At 39.1% G+C, this 16,602-nt stretch overlaps 1 protein-coding gene across 2 annotated transcripts; it reads left to right on the top strand.

The window, feature by feature from the left end:
* Positions 1 to 1,801: 1,801 nt before the first annotated feature.
* adam9b (ADAM metallopeptidase domain 9b) lies at positions 1,802 to 16,521 on the top strand. Of its 2 annotated transcripts, XM_088917550.1 has the most exons (22): positions 1,802 to 1,965; positions 4,626 to 4,735; positions 4,878 to 4,954; positions 5,074 to 5,152; positions 5,891 to 5,967; positions 6,319 to 6,538; positions 6,777 to 6,839; positions 6,939 to 7,010; positions 7,662 to 7,831; positions 8,438 to 8,528; positions 8,834 to 8,967; positions 9,931 to 10,102; positions 10,609 to 10,698; positions 10,821 to 11,016; positions 11,777 to 11,882; positions 12,171 to 12,351; positions 13,315 to 13,395; positions 13,989 to 14,094; positions 14,780 to 14,918; positions 15,328 to 15,406; positions 15,851 to 15,894; positions 16,018 to 16,521. In XM_088917550.1, the coding sequence occupies exons 1-22, from the start codon at positions 1,899 to 1,901 to the stop codon at positions 16,136 to 16,138; spliced, it is 2,475 nt and encodes an 824-aa protein (XP_088773676.1). In that variant the 5' UTR covers positions 1,802 to 1,898; the 3' UTR covers positions 16,139 to 16,521. The 2 variants fall into 2 exon arrangements, with proteins under 2 accessions (XP_088773676.1, XP_088773677.1); XM_088917551.1 differs by lacking the exons at positions 1,802 to 1,965; positions 4,878 to 4,954 and having other exon boundaries at positions 4,678 to 4,735.
* Positions 16,522 to 16,602: the final 81 nt, after the last annotated feature.

Raw genomic sequence — 16,602 nt, 5'->3', positions numbered from 1 at the left:
CCGGACATTTAACTGCTTTAAATGAGCTGGACATTTTTCTTTACTCTTATGAACACATTTAATGTTGTGCGATACCCCATCTGCTTGTGTTATAGTTTGATTCATTGTAACATGTGGCAGGATTCTTAATAGTAATTTGTTTTTAATTCTTTTGCTAAGTTTGAAGTGTTTTATTAGATAGCAACCAACATTTTTTTTTCAGGTGTTAATAGCATGCAATGAACAACATCTAATGCAGATCTATGCAAACTGCAGCTCTTCAGTGTGCCGTATTATTGAATTTTTCTACAAATGTTGCTCTTTAATTATATATGTAATTAGTTATTAGTATCCGTACAGCAGTTTAAGAGCTGCTTATATGAAAGTACTGCAATTGAGAGCATTGGAATGGCCACAAGGTTAGTGGTCATGATCGAGAAGGAACCATATGAAGTTCACCATTTGTCTGCTCTTTGCCTTGATTTAAAGCCTGCTACAAAATATTTAAGATGGTATAGATATTCCACATTTTCTTAGGCTACAAGGAGACTGCCATATTGTTATTCTTATGTAAAAAACAGTTGTGTAGCTCACCAAGTCATCTGCTGCAAACATGAACAGGCACTTTTTTAGGTAGTTAAATAGTCTTCTGGCAGTGACCTGCTACTAATGATTTCTTTTCAGAACTCTGCTTTACTTTCTCATATGGATTTTCTTATTTATAAGTCGGAGTGCGTTGGCGCCTACTGGTGGCTATGTTCTGTAATTTCACCTTTCTCCTGCTGACTTGACAATTCAATTCGAAATACTTGATCCCCAGGGGGAAATGTAGGCAGTAAGAGGTGAAACAAACAGCATATAACTAATACAACAACATTACTAAGAAAAAATATACACATAAAAATCAACAAACGGACAATAAAAGTGGTTGAAATAACAGCGTGTATCAGTTAAGAAGGTATTTAAGTACTGTACTGTACACATTTGTAGACGGTGCCCTGTCCAATTGACAGCTTATATATAAAACCTCTTTACATTCATTGTTTGCAAGTCTGATGGCCTCTGGAACAAAGCTAACTCTCCTTTTATTTGTTTTGAATGTGAACACCGAAAAGTCTTCATGGAGGCAAAAGATCAAAAGCCTGATGAAGGATGTGAAATGGGTCTTCACTGATGGGCACAGATCTTCCTCAGGCTCTGCTGGGCATACAGCTGTGCCAGAGGATTTACAGGCTTACCAAATATTTCAGAGCTGAGGTTCACTACCTGCAGAAACCGGTTCTTGTCTTTTTGACAGAGTGAAGTGAAGCAACAGATAAAAGAAAAAGGTTTAAATACTTTTGATAAGAGCTATTAATTCTGTATTAACAACTGTTATGAACAGTATATCATCTAAAGCTCGGCCATCTCTGAAGGGCGGAAGAAACCGAGTTCGGAGTTTAAAGATCTCCGTCATTTTTCATTTTCATGTTTGTGTCTTAGTATATGTATCAAGGACCATTATGGAACTGAAATAAGGTTTAGGTTGTTTATTGTTTTAAACGTACTTCAAATTACATTTCATTCTTCGCTTTTGATAGTCAATAACCTTCTGGCACAGAAAATAAGTTCAAAATTATTTTGATCCTTGAAACAGGTTGGCAAGTTTTCTTTCGACATAATATGAATTTGCTGCGGGATATTCTATTTTATATAAACCGGTGTAACCCGTTCTTCGTTCCTGTTGCTAATTACAAATTGTATTCAAAGGCCATTGTCAGAGCCTGATCCAGTATGAGCTGTCTCTAACACACTCACTGTACTTTTCCAATTACAGCGCCACACTCCCACCCGGAAGACAGCACCTCACCTCACCAATCTTCTGTTCACTCTGTGCCCTTTAAACTTAATGGCATAGAAGCACTGCTGGATTATTCATAATGTTAGAACAAAGACTTTTCTTATTCTCCTTTTTTATTTGTTTTATAAATCGAAGTCAAGCTACAGGTAGGACAAAGTTCCAAATATATTCATTAAGAAAATCTTGTCCAAATTAAACAGTCTGAGATTACAGTTCTCATAAAACTACAGGTAAACGTATCATTTAGACTTTATGATTTTCTTATTTTTAGGCATGATTAATAATGATGTATTGTATTAACCACCGTGGCAAATATTGTTTATTCACTAATACATTTTTATATGTTTTATTTACAGTTATGGAAAAACGTAGTTTCACTTCAGCCATGAAATCTGATCTCTAAATTAAAAAGACGTGTAACAGGTGTGACCAAAAATTGGTCAGTCAAAACTGACTTGGGGATTATTTTCTAAAATACTGAAATATTGTTTTTAAACTGACAATGACAGATATAATTATTTTTTAACATATTTTATTACAATTTTGAGCACCGTTTTATTAGGTTTCTGTAATTTCCACTTTTTATTTTTAATAAATCTTAATTTGACACTCCCTTCACGTAAGACGGAGCACATTAATTTATGAGTACATTTACTCTCATTTTTTAAATGATTATTGAAATTCTCGGTTCGTTTTCACTTCGTCAAGCGACTGCTGACAATTTGAACGACTTCCTGTCTTATCAGGCTACTAGCAAAAACAATAAGCGAAGTTCTCGTTTGTAGGAATCTTTAGGAGAGTTCCTACATACTGTACATTATATACATATTTTTTCTCGTCAAATTAAAATTTGGACATTCTTATGAATGTGTATTATACCGTTTAAAATAACTGTTTAAAGCTGGAACTGAAAAAGTAAAGGCGTTTCAACCTTTTTTTTTACTTTTCAATTTGTGCGTATTAGTATACTGCACCTGCCTTCTCGTCGGACAGGCCGACCGGCTGGCACTCCCCGGGATAGAATCTCTGTGCCTAAACAAAGACAGGGGTCTGGAGGGGCTTGGTTTACAGACACTCCCTCAGCACAAATATGTAGTAACGCTAAAGACAGCAACCAGGCAGCACCGACTTGTTCTGTGGTTAAGAACTCGAGGACACAGTAAGAGTCGCACCGAAAACCATCCCAGACCTCGTACGTGGCTATAAATGGATTTTCCATAAAATCAAATGGAAAAATTGTACGTGAAAATTATTCTTACTTTTTAATTTTTTACTGAGGTTGTTGTCAATGCTGTTTATTCACATAAACATAGCCTCTCCATTGCTGTCAGAAATAATTAAATTAAAAAAGCTGCTATAATGTTTACTGGCATAATTTAATGGTACACTCCAGCATAGCCTAAACCTGAAAAATGTACACATTTTTGTTTATTGAAATTGTTTGGTCAGTTTTGGTCTGTCAGACCATTTTATATTACCTGTAGAGGTTAATAAGATAAGATCACTTTATTAACCATATATAATTTCTTGTATTAAGAATTTGTCTTTTCGCATATCCCAGTTTGCTCTCCATGAGACACACAGACAGGGAGAGAGCTTGGGGTCAGAGCACAGGGTCAGCCATTTATACGATGCCCCTGGAGTAGCTAGGGTTAAGGGCCTTGCTCAGGGGCCCAACAGAGTAGGATTCCTCTGCCACAGGATATGAACCAGCAACCTTCCAGCCACAGGCCACAGATCCTTAGCCACAGAGCCACCACACTGACCTAATCCCATCCTAAAAAGTAGAAAGACGTGGCACTGTTTCAGCTATCAAAAAGTATTAGCATGTGAGAATCGGCACAGGTGAGAGATGGTTTACAATCTGTAAATGGATGGAGAGGTTCTGTATTAGAAGATTTCTGCTTTTCACATTTCTCCCCTGGATTTCCATTTCTTGGACACTCATTCTCACCTGCTCTCACATGCTTTTTTTTGTTGTCCTTTATATCCCTTTATATCCCTACACACCTGAGGGAGACTCAACAGCTGAAACATTGTGTTGGAATGAACCTCTACTTGTTCCTTTGCAGCCCACAGGCTGACAGAGCTCTCCACCTCAACATCATGATATTACCTTACTGGTGACCTGTTTCAGCCTTTGATTTTTCACAGTCATGAGGAAACAACCCCCTCTCACTATTGACTGCCTTCAGGGTGAATATGTAGATTGCACTGAGGTGCAGAGGCAGCAAGACACACCCTTTCTGTCTCAATCTAGATTTTCATACAACGTGACTTTACATAACCACAGGGCCACCTTCCATTCTTCATTTGAAGCCAGCTGAAAAACACATTGTGTGTCACCTTTCTTATGTTCTTGTGTTTTGTGTTGACTCTGTTCAGCCCCTCTAAGCCCATTTAGTGATTAGTAGCTGATTGATCCCAGGATATCCTCCAGCCGTTTCATGAAGGAAGCCAACATATCGACTTCAACTACATGGATGTGTAACTTGTTCCATTCTCCCACAAACCTTTGAGTAAAGAAGTCTGTAACCAGTGACATATACACTGTTCAGATTCAATAGAGGCTCCCCTGTTATAGGGTTGTCTCTATGCCAGCACTACAAAGTTGTGTAAATTTAAAACATTAGCAGAACATCAGGTGAATGGATCTCTTGATTTAACCTTGAGTGGTATAAAGTTCAGTTGGGCTGCTAGATTATTGCAAGAGGACACTTTGAACAAAGGAGTCATTATTATGGAATGTATCCTGGTGGATTGGCATTTCAGAGGTTTCTGTGTAAGAATCTTTGCTTTTTCTCAGATCTGTTTGCAGAGCAGACATCTAAACTGTCCAGCTACAGAGTTGTCATTCCTAGGGTGGTTCATGACCGGGAAAAACGAGACACCCTCCAGCCTCAGGGCTCTGAACAGGTAACCTTACAGTGTTTTTATGACTCAGTCTGTTTCACAGAAGACATGTAAAGTCTCGAGGCAGTAAATATCACCAAACTGGAACCTGAGGTTGGTGAAATGCTGAGAAAAATGGGTTAACTGTATCAACGGAATATTCCAGGCTCCTGATGCAGACAGGCTGATGTACTCGATTAATATTGAAGACAAAGATCACATTCTTCATCTGGAAAAGAACAAGTATGTTTTTTTTCTTTTTCGGTTTCCTGGGTCATTTTTTCAAGAATACTGCTTGGCTCATGCTTGTCACCTGCCTGTAATCCCATAAAAATATGTTCATGCTGTCCCTTTCTCCTTAGAGACTTTCTTGCTAAAACCTTTGTGCACTACTCTTATGATGACAGTGGGAAGCTGGCGACTTCACATCCTAAAGAGGAGGTGAGAAACTGGGAAGCATTACACAGAACAAAGACCAATTTGTGTATGACATCTGATGACTTTCAGTATGCCAGGTGTGAAATTTCATAAAGGACGCCTTTCATTAATTAAAAACACCTTTGGTTTTTGTTTGATATTAAAAGCATTCTGTTTTTTTTAAGAAGAAGATTGTTGTCTGATCAGCACAAATTAAAAAAAAAAGAACTAGATTTAGAAACAACACAAGCAAACAGCAGGGATCTAACATAAAATTAGCAAAACTTAAGACAGTGTTTTTTTTTCTTTTGAATTTAATCATTTAAACAGCTTGGCTGTTAGTTTCACTAGCATAGTATTTTTTTAAAGAGAATGCTGTAAGACAAAAGTGTTTAAGTTTGCTGCAGGACCCTTTATTGCTGTATGATGCCTATATCATACAGCATATATCTGTGTGCCGTTCTGCTAAGGTGCATGCATTTTTCATTGTGTTGGAATTTTATAATAACTTAGGAACAAGTAATAGGTTTATTCAATGCTGAAAAGAGAAGAAAGAAAACACAATGTTTTGGCCGTGGAGCCTTCTTCAGGTGTCAATATACAGTAATAACATATGAGACTCAATACCAATGTTAGAATCACCAATGCTGTCTGGAGATTTCAGTCATACCAATTGTTGTGCCTGATGGTGTGAGTGGGGACAGTATGCATGGCAGTGAACTGTGAGATTATATTAGTAGTGCATTTTCTTTGTCATCACAGGACCACTGCTATTATCACGGATATGTGGAAGGACAGGATGACTCACTGGTTGCTCTCAGTACCTGCTCTGGTCTCAGGTGTGCTCCTGCTTTTTTTCTTCATTTTTTGTACGTAGTGGCTGAAAAAAACTGCCACTATCTTTGTCTGGCCTTGACTACAGTCATGGCATTCTGTTCAACCTTCAGCTTTTACTTGAAACTTCATTAATGATCATGTCAGTAATATTTTTCAAATAAGCATTTAGGAACATTAAGAGCCAAATGCAAAAGCTGTCGAAAATTATATTATTTATAAGTAGGGTGTCAGTAGTAGGATGTCAGTAAGGTGCATGACCTGATTTCCAGTAAGCTCAATCTTTAGAGTGTTTGATTGGACAGCTGTATTTATCTCTATTAATTTATGCTCTCTGTCCCTGTTCCTCTCTTTAGTGGCATTATTTTAATGGGACAGAAAACCTATGGACTTGAGCCAGTCATCCATTCATCAGCCAACGAGCACCTCCTGTTCCTATTGGAGCACAGTCAGAAAGACCCATTTGTGTGTGGAGTGACCAATGAGATGCCTCCATCTGAAATCAATACTGAGTCCCACAGCCAGCATTACCAGGGCCACACAGACACAGTAGAATCCATGACCAGGATGTTCAGGGTGAAGAGATTTTTTATGCTGTATTACTAATTTATTTTCATTTTCTTTGGAACACTTAATGAGACCAAGTGATTGAAGGTACTCCAAGAATTGTTTACTCCACTCTGTTTACTGCATATTTCTGTAAAGGGTACCATGTCTTTTTTTCAGAACACGCCCACTGAATAAAGTACACTCTTAACATACTTATCTTTTCAGGTGTCTCAGAACTTTAATGTAAATATTTTATAACCAACAGAAAAAGCGAAACCTGCCCCAGACCAGATATGTGGAATTAATTTTGGTTGCAGACAAACAAATGGTGAGAGAAATACTGATGTGTGATTGTGCATATGCAGTAACTTTAAACTGTCCCTTTGTTTACACAGAGTGAGTTAAATGAAGTCTTCTATGTTCACAGTACGATGACAGGAATGCCAACGAGACAGCACTGCAAAAGGACATCGTTCAGATGGCCAACCTCCTCGATGGGGTAAGTAAATGTGCAACTTACAACAGCGTTTCACAATCTTTTCCATCGCACAGCATACTTACAGAAATATTTAAAATCTAAAGCACACCTCCCTTTCCCCACACACACATCATCAGTCTGAGCACACTATTATTAGTATTGTAAACCAAACTGATTTCAGTGCTCAATCGAAATTCAACCCGAAAGGCACAGTGTCCTAATCCTGGTAGAAACGGATGACACCGAAACATGGAGCTGTTGTACGGCTGCTCTCAGACGTTCTCCATTTTTGATCTTCTGTGTCCATCAAACTTGAAAAATGTTATATTTTCTCATCACATGCAATTCCCACCTCTTCTGTCACACGTGTGTGCTCCGAACATGCAATATGGCATGTTGGCTATACTACAAAACTATCCATCTGTTTTGTAACTGCTTTATCCAGTACAGGATCGTGGGGGAGCCGGAGCCTATCCCAGCAAACAATGTACACTTAACAAGCTCTCATGTGTGTCCTTACTGATAAATACATAATCCAACTATAGGGTCGTGGGGCATCTTCCCAGCCATTAATAAATAATATGTAGAATAAATAAATGTGTCAATGTAATTAACAACCCAGTCAACTTTATTGATAGAAACACACATGGAAACACTTTCCCTTCTCCTTAGTACTATAAGCAGCTGAATGTCCGTGTGATCCTGGTGGGGGTGGAGATCTGGAATAACCAGAACCCCATTGCTGTGGATGGTTCAGCGGGGGAGGTCCTGGGCCGCTTTGTCCAGTGGCGGAAGAATGTGCTGATCCCCAGGAAGAGACATGACGTGGGACAGCTCATAGTGTGAGTGTGATGACCACTGGCTGCCAGAATCGAGTCCCCTCTGCCTCTGGAAAGCCTTTCCTCTCCCTGTGTGTTTTGTCCATCCAAAAAGGAGATGGACAGGAGGAGAGGATGCTATGATGTACGTGAGAGAATCTGCTCCTAACAAATGATGTGCTGCTCTTAAGCGGTGATCATGATCCCCGCGATTTTTCTGCCACATTCCACTCAGACTTGATTTTTTAGTACTATGACAAGTACTATGGTTCTTATAGATGCAATACAATAACTTCTTATGGTGGTAGAATTTAAAAAAGATTAAATAATGTAGTGAAAGGAGGCATACAAAGTAGTAATGCTTTCCTGTTTATATGAAAGGGCATTTTGCCCCCCTTCTGGAAATGTACCTTTGTGTTCTTCATTAGATAGGACTCGGGGTGTGTTAGAGTCAGTAAGATTGGAAATACTATAAAAGGCTCCTTCACAGGCAGATTTTCTGATCAATTACTGATCAAGTTCTTTAGAGAGTAGTCAGGCAACACCTAAGAACACTTGATTGTCTTTTCACAGGATTCCAGCCCTGGCTGGAATAGGTTGTTTCCAGCTGACACTTTCATTTTGTTTCAGTGGACGAAAAACCTCTTACCCACAAGGAGTGCTGGGAATGGCTTTTGTTGGCACAGTGTGTTCTGTAAGCAGTGCTGGAGGAATCAATGTGGTAGGCACACTGTTTAACACACCTTTGGTCTATTTTTCTCGCTTAGTCTATTTCTTTCTCTCCTTGTGTTTCATGTTGGAATTGTCCTAAGGTATGCACACTGCTCTTCGCCAAAATTAACCACACATCAGAAATATCTTAAATGATGATTCCTCTAGGAATGCAATTATTAATTCTGGCCATGCAATAGATCTGAATATTTGGGGACCAGTTCAGAGTTCTATGGACAGCATTCCATGTTGGGTAATTAGGGGGTGTTATAGGATTATGCTGTCCTGCCTGATCCCTGTGATTTTTCCACCCAGTTCGGGGACAGCAGTCTGCAGTTCGTCTCCACGGTGATAGCCCATGAAATGGGGCACAATTTGGGAATGAACCATGATGACAATCGCAATTGTAATTGCGCGGTGAAATCCTGCATAATGAACAGTGGAGCAAGGTGACTAACTATTGCCTTTGATCCTTTTTGCTGCCTCTCATTTATTATTGCTTTATTTTTCATACAGGTGTAAGGAAAGCAATGAATGGAAAGCATTTTTGGCAAAATAATGACATCTGTGGAAAAAATGTAATCATTTGTTTTCTTCAAACTAGGCCCATTATGACTTTTTTGATTCACTCATTCTTTTTGTGTGATTGTTTTCTTGTTCTTCCTGTGGCCAATTTAGTTTTAATATTAATTTCCAGTCCCCTTAATTTTAGTTACATCTTATTGTTGTAACAGGCACATGACTATAGGATTTCTTTCAAACATTAATTGAAGTGAAACCCTCTTTATTACTTGCAAAACTAAAATACTGAGTGACATTGACAGGAAACATCTAAACCTCTGAGGTCCTCCCTGGCTTCGCAGTGGTACTTTAACTCCAGTCATATTTCAATCTCAGTCTGTGCAGGCAGAGCTTCCCTTCAGCTGCTGCTGGGAAGAAAACAGCCATTTCTGTTTCCTCACATGCAGGTCTTGTCGTTTAATTAATCAGTCTGTCCCTCAGTTGTTACCGTTTGTGATTGTGTGTTTTAACATGGAAATTGATTCTGAAGTATTTGTTATCAAGTCTTCATACGCAGTCAAGAAATGCTTCTTCATCTTGTGTAATACAATGTATAGCATTATAATACTCTCTTTTGTTAAAATGTTGTATCAAACCAATGGGATGTTTTTATTATTAGAATAATGTAATTAGTAATAATGATAATTTCCTGCATTTGTGCAGCACTTTTAATTCCAAAGAGTGCCAGAGAGGTTTACAAACAGGAGATTGTACCCCACTTCATCTGTGACCTGGGGAGCCTGTGACAGGAGAGAGTTTGAAATCCTTAGCTGGCTTTTGATGTACAGACCTGTGGTGCCGCAGTGATAAATAGATCGTATGCAAGATGTGTGTGTTTTCCTTCCTCACAGTGGGTCGACCACCTTCAGCTCCTGCAGTGGGACTGACTTTGAAAATCTGATCCTGCAAGGAGGAGGCATCTGTCTGAAGAACCAGCCTTCTTCCTTGGACATCTTCTCGGTGGCTGGTTGTGGGAATGGGGTGCTGGATCAAGGGGAGCAGTGTGACTGTGGCAAGCCTGAGGTACGACAAGATGCACAGTACTGAGAGGCTGGCTGCCTGGGGCTTGGTCATCAGGCTGAACAAGCAGAGCGTGGGTTTCATTTTAAATATGAGTGAGCATATGCTAAAGTTATTTCACAATAATACTGGAAAACCTGCTTCAGAAAGAAAACTTTATGTGAATTTATCATGGAAAAAAGAAAAGGTGTAACTGTTGAGTAGTTAAGACATCAGTGCATCTCATGCAAAGTGAGCAGAAGAACGGGGCATTTTTGTGTTTCAGAGATGGATATTCACACAAATTCATTCTTGTCTGCAGTACACCATCAGATATTTGAAAGCATTAATGAACAATACGAGGTTAATTCCATGGTGGAAAGTAAAAAGAAAAAAAAACAAAGCAGTGTTTCACATGCCAGAAGAAAGTTCCAAAGTCAAAACGTTGAGGATTGAGCCTCTACTCTCAAGCTGATGCTTCTCACCAAATAAATGGGATTTATCCTGACCAGTCATGGTTGTCATTGCAGGATTGCCAAGATAAGTGCTGTGATGCAGCTACATGCATGTTCACAAGAGGATCCTACTGCTCTCAAGGCAGCTGTTGTGACAATTGCCAGGTGAGTGTGTAGCTCCGATTGATAACTGTGCTTCATTATGATATGTACAGGGTGTAAATATAGTCTCTCCTGATTACAGTCTCTGCTGATGGGCTGAGATGGAATTTTCTGCTGTTTTCTAGCTCAAAGTTGCAGGAACACCTTGCAGAGAGTCAGTTAATATCTGTGACCTGCCAGAATACTGCATTGGCACCTCGCCCTTCTGTCCCAATGACTACTACATAATGGATGGATACCCCTGTGAAAACAACACAGCATACTGTTATGAGGGACGGTGCCAGACCTATGACTATCAATGCCAAAAGCTGTTCACCAAAGGTATTGTCTGGACTTCTGTTTACTTGTTACTTATTGCTTAAGTTTTGTGTATAATTTACATTGCACCATCTATATATTGTCTGTTTTTGTGTTGTTCTGTGCCATGCTCAGATTGATTTTCTTCCTAATTTCTATTGTCCCTGCAGTGTAGATACACACTCCTGCAGTATACATAAAAAAACTGTGAGCTCCTTAGTGCCTTGCAGGAGAGCATCCTGATTGGAACAGCAGAGCATCTCTCACTTACGCTACTACATGTCCAGTTACCCAGTGTTTGCTGTTACATGGCAAAATGAAGATGCCCTAGCACACTGTAACACCGTTACTCATACAACACTGCCAATGCTTGCCCCGTCGTGCTTTACAACATATCGGGGGGACTCCTGGTTTCAAGCTCAGTTCTGATTCTAAACCATATGCCGTTGATACGAATGTCTGATTTAAGCATATCTGCTGATTTGAATCTAGAGCCACATCCTGTTTTCACTTCATGAAGTAAACTGGGGTCAAATAGTTGATCCCTGATAGAAGGAGCCCAAGGTGTTCAGTCAAGGCTAAGCTTGCCCAAACACAGCTTAGTAAGACTGAAATCATGACCAGCGGAAGTGAAACCATTTGGACATATCTGTTTCACTCAGATCCCTTATTCTTATTTGAATCTGAATATTCTAATTATTTAACCTACTGCATTCTTCTTCATTTCTGATTTTGTTATTATGTGGATGCTGTCACCTTAAGGTTCTCTGTGTCTAATTTACAGATGCTAAAAAAGCTCCCAACATTTGCTTTGAAGATGCCAATACAAGAGGAGATAGGTTTGGGAACTGTGGAATGACAGGGACAAATTTTAATAGATGTACAGTGGAGTAAGTACTTCTGTTGTTTATACATGAATTAGAATTAGAGGTAGATACAGTAGTGAGTTATGATAGGATTCTGGAACAAGCTACTCAAAGCCAGTACCCAAGGAATAGCTGGTTTAGACCCTCTGATCAATTAAAAATACTGGTTTAGAATTTCCTCTTCTCATATGTAAACGTTTTGTCTTAGGAAAGAAAGTGCATACATACATAAACCAACACAGTCATAAGATATTTGGCTCCCACAAATAGTGTAATTGAATGGATAGGACTTGTTTCTTCTTGCTTCTGCAGGAATGCTCTGTGTGGGAAGATACAGTGCACTGGTGTTGATGTAACCAATCCACCCTTTGGTTCTACTATTACTGTGAAGAATATCGGAAATACCCAGTGTGTGAATGTGGACTTTGACCTAGGCTCAGATGTCCTGGACCCAGGATATGTCAGCAGAGGCTCAGGCTGTTCCCAAGGAAAGGTGAGATCCGGGTTAATAGGAGACACACTGCTCCCGGAGGATCACAGTTCATCAAAAGCAAGGTTATGATTAACGAGACATGAAAAAGCATGCAACCCTTTAGGATTGGAAATGGACATCCATGTAGGGTTATTTTCTGAAAACTGTCCACCTGGGCGCTTTGACACTATAGAAAACAGTCAACAATATCCATCCATTTTGGTTTTGGGATTATAGGGGAGTCAAAGCCTATCCAAGCAATGGGCACAAGACAGGGTACACCATGGATGGGACGCCATTCCCTCCCAAGACACAGACACAGGCACAGACATGCCTACACTAACATCATGGCCAATTTACCCAGAAGCCAATTAATCTACCAGTATGTCATTGGACTGTGGGAGGAAACCAGAGCACCCAGAGGAAACCCATGCAAACATGGGGAAAACATACAGACACCACATAGATAACATTCCAGGTCTGGATTGGAACCCAGGGCACCAGCTCTGCGAGTTGGTATCAAATGTTTCAAGTTCTCTTCCCTTTTGTGTTTGGCATGCACAATTTTATCTTGGGGATTCTGACATCTTTAACCAACAAAGGTCTCCATGTGGGCACAGAATGGCCCCTACAATACAGAAATCTATTGTTCATAGAGTCCTTACAGTGTTGCTAATAAAGCCTGTATGTTTATTCTGTCAAAGTTGTCAAGGTGACTGCTCTGGTCCACAGAAAGATTTCTGTGCAATATAAAATACAGAAAAATGCTCTCTCCAACTGAGCAATAGCTATAGGTGTACAGTATGTGTTTTAAAATGTTAACTAGTATTTAATTTGTTTTGTTTTATAAGATCATGTACAAAGGCTTATATTTTAAAGTTGATTGGCATGGACTGATAAATTCCTCAGATGTCAGTCAAAACGTTTGAGCAGGTGTTCTGTTAGATAAAGACAATGACAATGACAATCTTGCATTCCTTTCAGGCCTGTGTTGACTTTAAGTGCACCAACGCCTCTGAGCTTAACTTTAATTGTGATATACAGACGAAATGCAGTGGCAATGGGGTGAGTAAAACTTTCTGAGATGGAAGTTTCAGTGCGTAGGTATGACACACTTAGCCTGGAAGTGGTATGAAAAGAATTTGAGTCATATTCATGAAAAAGTACTAATTAATTTATTTGTCAGGTGTTTGCTGCCATAGCACATAATGCAGTTTATTAATATAGCTGCAAATAGTTTTACATGAGACAAACTATTAAGAGCACTATAGCTATTTCTCTTTCTAGATAAAATATATCTACAAATCTGTAAGAATTTGTATTAAAAACTAGAGGAACATTTATTCTGTTTCCCTATTTCATAGCTACATTTTTTCTTTCTAGTTTTTCCTGGATCATTTTTATCAATGATAAAGTAATGTTAATTTGAAACAAGGGGCTTCCACCCTATTGGAGGTTTGGTGTTTTTGTGTTAGAAAGCCTGGATGTTAAAGTTGTTTTGTTTTCTGCCTATTTTTCCATGTGAAGTTAAAAACTGGAACATAAAATAAACTCTTCATTTGCCTAAAAGGCAATATCTTGTTCCAGAGTCAAGTCAATGTAATGGTTACCAAGGTCTATTAGAAAACCAGCTTGATCATTTATCATTACTTTTACAGGTTTGTAATAATCAAGGAAACTGTCACTGTAATGCTGCCTGGGCCCCCCCAGACTGCAGCAGAAAGGGCTCAGGAGGCAGTATAGACAGCGGACCCACAACTATAGGTACTATAAGCTATTCTAAGCTTTTAAACAGACTGTCTCAATTAAATAAAATGCTTTCTCTATTGCAATACTAGTACTCCTTTCTAGTAAGAAGTACATATGTGAAATGATGCACTTTTTGTTCTTATACTGTAAGTAAAGTGGCGTGAAATGACATATAACTAACCCAAAAACCTATGTATAAGAAAACATAGATTTCCAATGCATATCTACCTAGCAACTGCAAAAATATATTGCAAGCAAAGTGTGATCACCTTATATTCTTTACAGCTGAATATTATACATCACAAACATATCTTTCATGAAGCTTCTTTTCCCGCATGGCAAACCCAGAATGGGTATAGGAATGGATGGGGTTGGTCCTTAAAGTCAGGCTCAGTTTTTAATGAAAAAACTGCAATCATTAATTATCATATGCTGACGCAAGAAGGAGCTCAAACACAGATTTACATGGAAATAACAAGAACAACTCAGGTGGGGGCAAGTGAAGTGTGAGTGGTGGTGTTGCTGGGAATAGGGAACACTCATGTCCCATGCTCTTCGTGACTGTTGTGCTACCTCACTCTAGCTGTGTGTGCACATCTGCTTCACCTCTTCTCTCACATAAAGCACGATTAGAGTGCATTTTCCACCTGGGCACTGTTAATGAAGTCCAGCACTAATGTAGTTTTGCATGTCTCCACAGACACCTCTGTCAGAGATGGCCTGCTCATCTTCTTCCTCCTGGTGGTGCCCATCATCATCATTGTTCTCCTTCTCCTCTTCATTTTCAAGCGGGGCTGGAAGCCTCAGTGCCTGAGGGAGAAGCGCTCCCGTCAGTACAGGTAGAGTTACAGCACACAGTAATTCCAAGGCAGAATACTGAAGCAGCAGTTCTTTACAATCTTAACTTTAAATGATCACACTTGGAATGGAATCGCAAGACATGAATACATTTCTAATTGAATCAACAGCAAACATGAAATATTCGTTATTCCATAGTGTATGAATATTGTTCGTAGAAACTCACAACAGGCTTTTAGCGCTATTGTCAATTTTTGCTCATTACAAGATGAAGTGCTAAAAACTAAATAAAATGAATTAAGCAAAATGGCCAAGAGATACATCACTGCTAGCCATGTGGAATAAATGCAATATATAACAAATCTCTGGGTTTTGTTAGAGACAAGTATGTTTAAAGTGAACAGAACAGCCTGCCCTTATATCTCTCCCAAACTGAATCCTATAACACAGGTCGCGTGACTCAGCACCCACAAATGCTCAGAGGGCAGCACCCCAAAGTCAGCCACAGAGCCACACAGGGCCACCTCAGGTACCTATTTTATTCCTTTATGCTGCACATTCACATGGGTAAGAAGTACAATTCTTAAGCAACTAGGAAAAAAATGAAAAATACTTATTTTATTTTCCTATTCTACATCTACAATTTTCTACTGTTTTTTTCCTTAAATTTAAAAAAAATTAAAATTAAAATAAAAAAATTCCTCAAATTAAGATGATGAAACATAAATCTTCTTTCTACAATATCAAAGTAGGAATTTTGATCCTATTAAACTACTGGGGTAGCTCCATGCTATGTTTTGGACCACTATGGCACAGTGGACAGCAGCAGTGAGTAATGTCCATAATTAACACAAGAGAGTGTTCAGTAATTTCTTAAGATGGTGAAGACAGTGCTATAATAACCTTCCTCTATATGCAAAGAACACTAATTCTCTGCCTGTGTTAAGAGTGTTCCCTGCCTTATTGATTACAGCCTGCCACCATTTATCCACCACGTTCTTCTGACCTCCCACCCAGGTATGTATCTCAGCCCCCCCCATTCAAAAAATGTTATCAGCATTTCCTGAACTTAGTTATACTGCAAAATCCCATTTATAGAAGTTATTAGCTGTTAATTTGTCATTTTTCTTTGCCCGCTAGCCGCAAAGATGTGAGTTTCAGCCTTCCACAGTACCAGCCCTCTGAGACCCCTCTGCCCGTCCACCAGCAGGGACCTGGTGTGCCTCGACCCATTCCCCCAGCACAGCCCCAGCAGTCCTGAGCCTCCACGGAGACCCAGCTCATTCCTCTTCATGTTATTTATTCACATTGACACTGCTCATGGATACCAGGATTTTTAGACAAGTGAGATGATTGCTTGATGAGGATTTAATAAAAAAAAAGTCCTAGTGTAAGTCACTAGAAGGGCTAGTTAAAGGAATTCCTGGCACACTAGTTTACCTAACAGAAGAGATGATTTTTGCAGTGTGAAACAGTGTTCCTCTGACATTTTTTTTACTTTCATTTTAGTGCCTAAACATGTTCTCAATCAAAACAAAGCAGGATGTAAATCTTTATTTCTTCAAATTGTATATACTGTATTTTATGTGAAAATATTATCTTGACATCTTTAACTGTGTGAATAAAATGTTGTCCATTGTTTAAACAGTGGTGAAATGCCCAAAATGGATATAAAGGATGCATTTAGTAGTTTTGAAGAGCAATGTGAATCAGTTTCAAAACATG

The sequence above is a fragment of the Atractosteus spatula genome, chromosome 5 (assembly GCF_055471065.1).
Source record: "Atractosteus spatula isolate fAtrSpa1 chromosome 5, fAtrSpa1.hap1, whole genome shotgun sequence".
NCBI classification, from domain to species: Eukaryota; Metazoa; Chordata; class Actinopteri; order Semionotiformes; family Lepisosteidae; genus Atractosteus; species Atractosteus spatula.
This window is presented reverse-complemented; position numbering and strand designations above follow the sequence as displayed.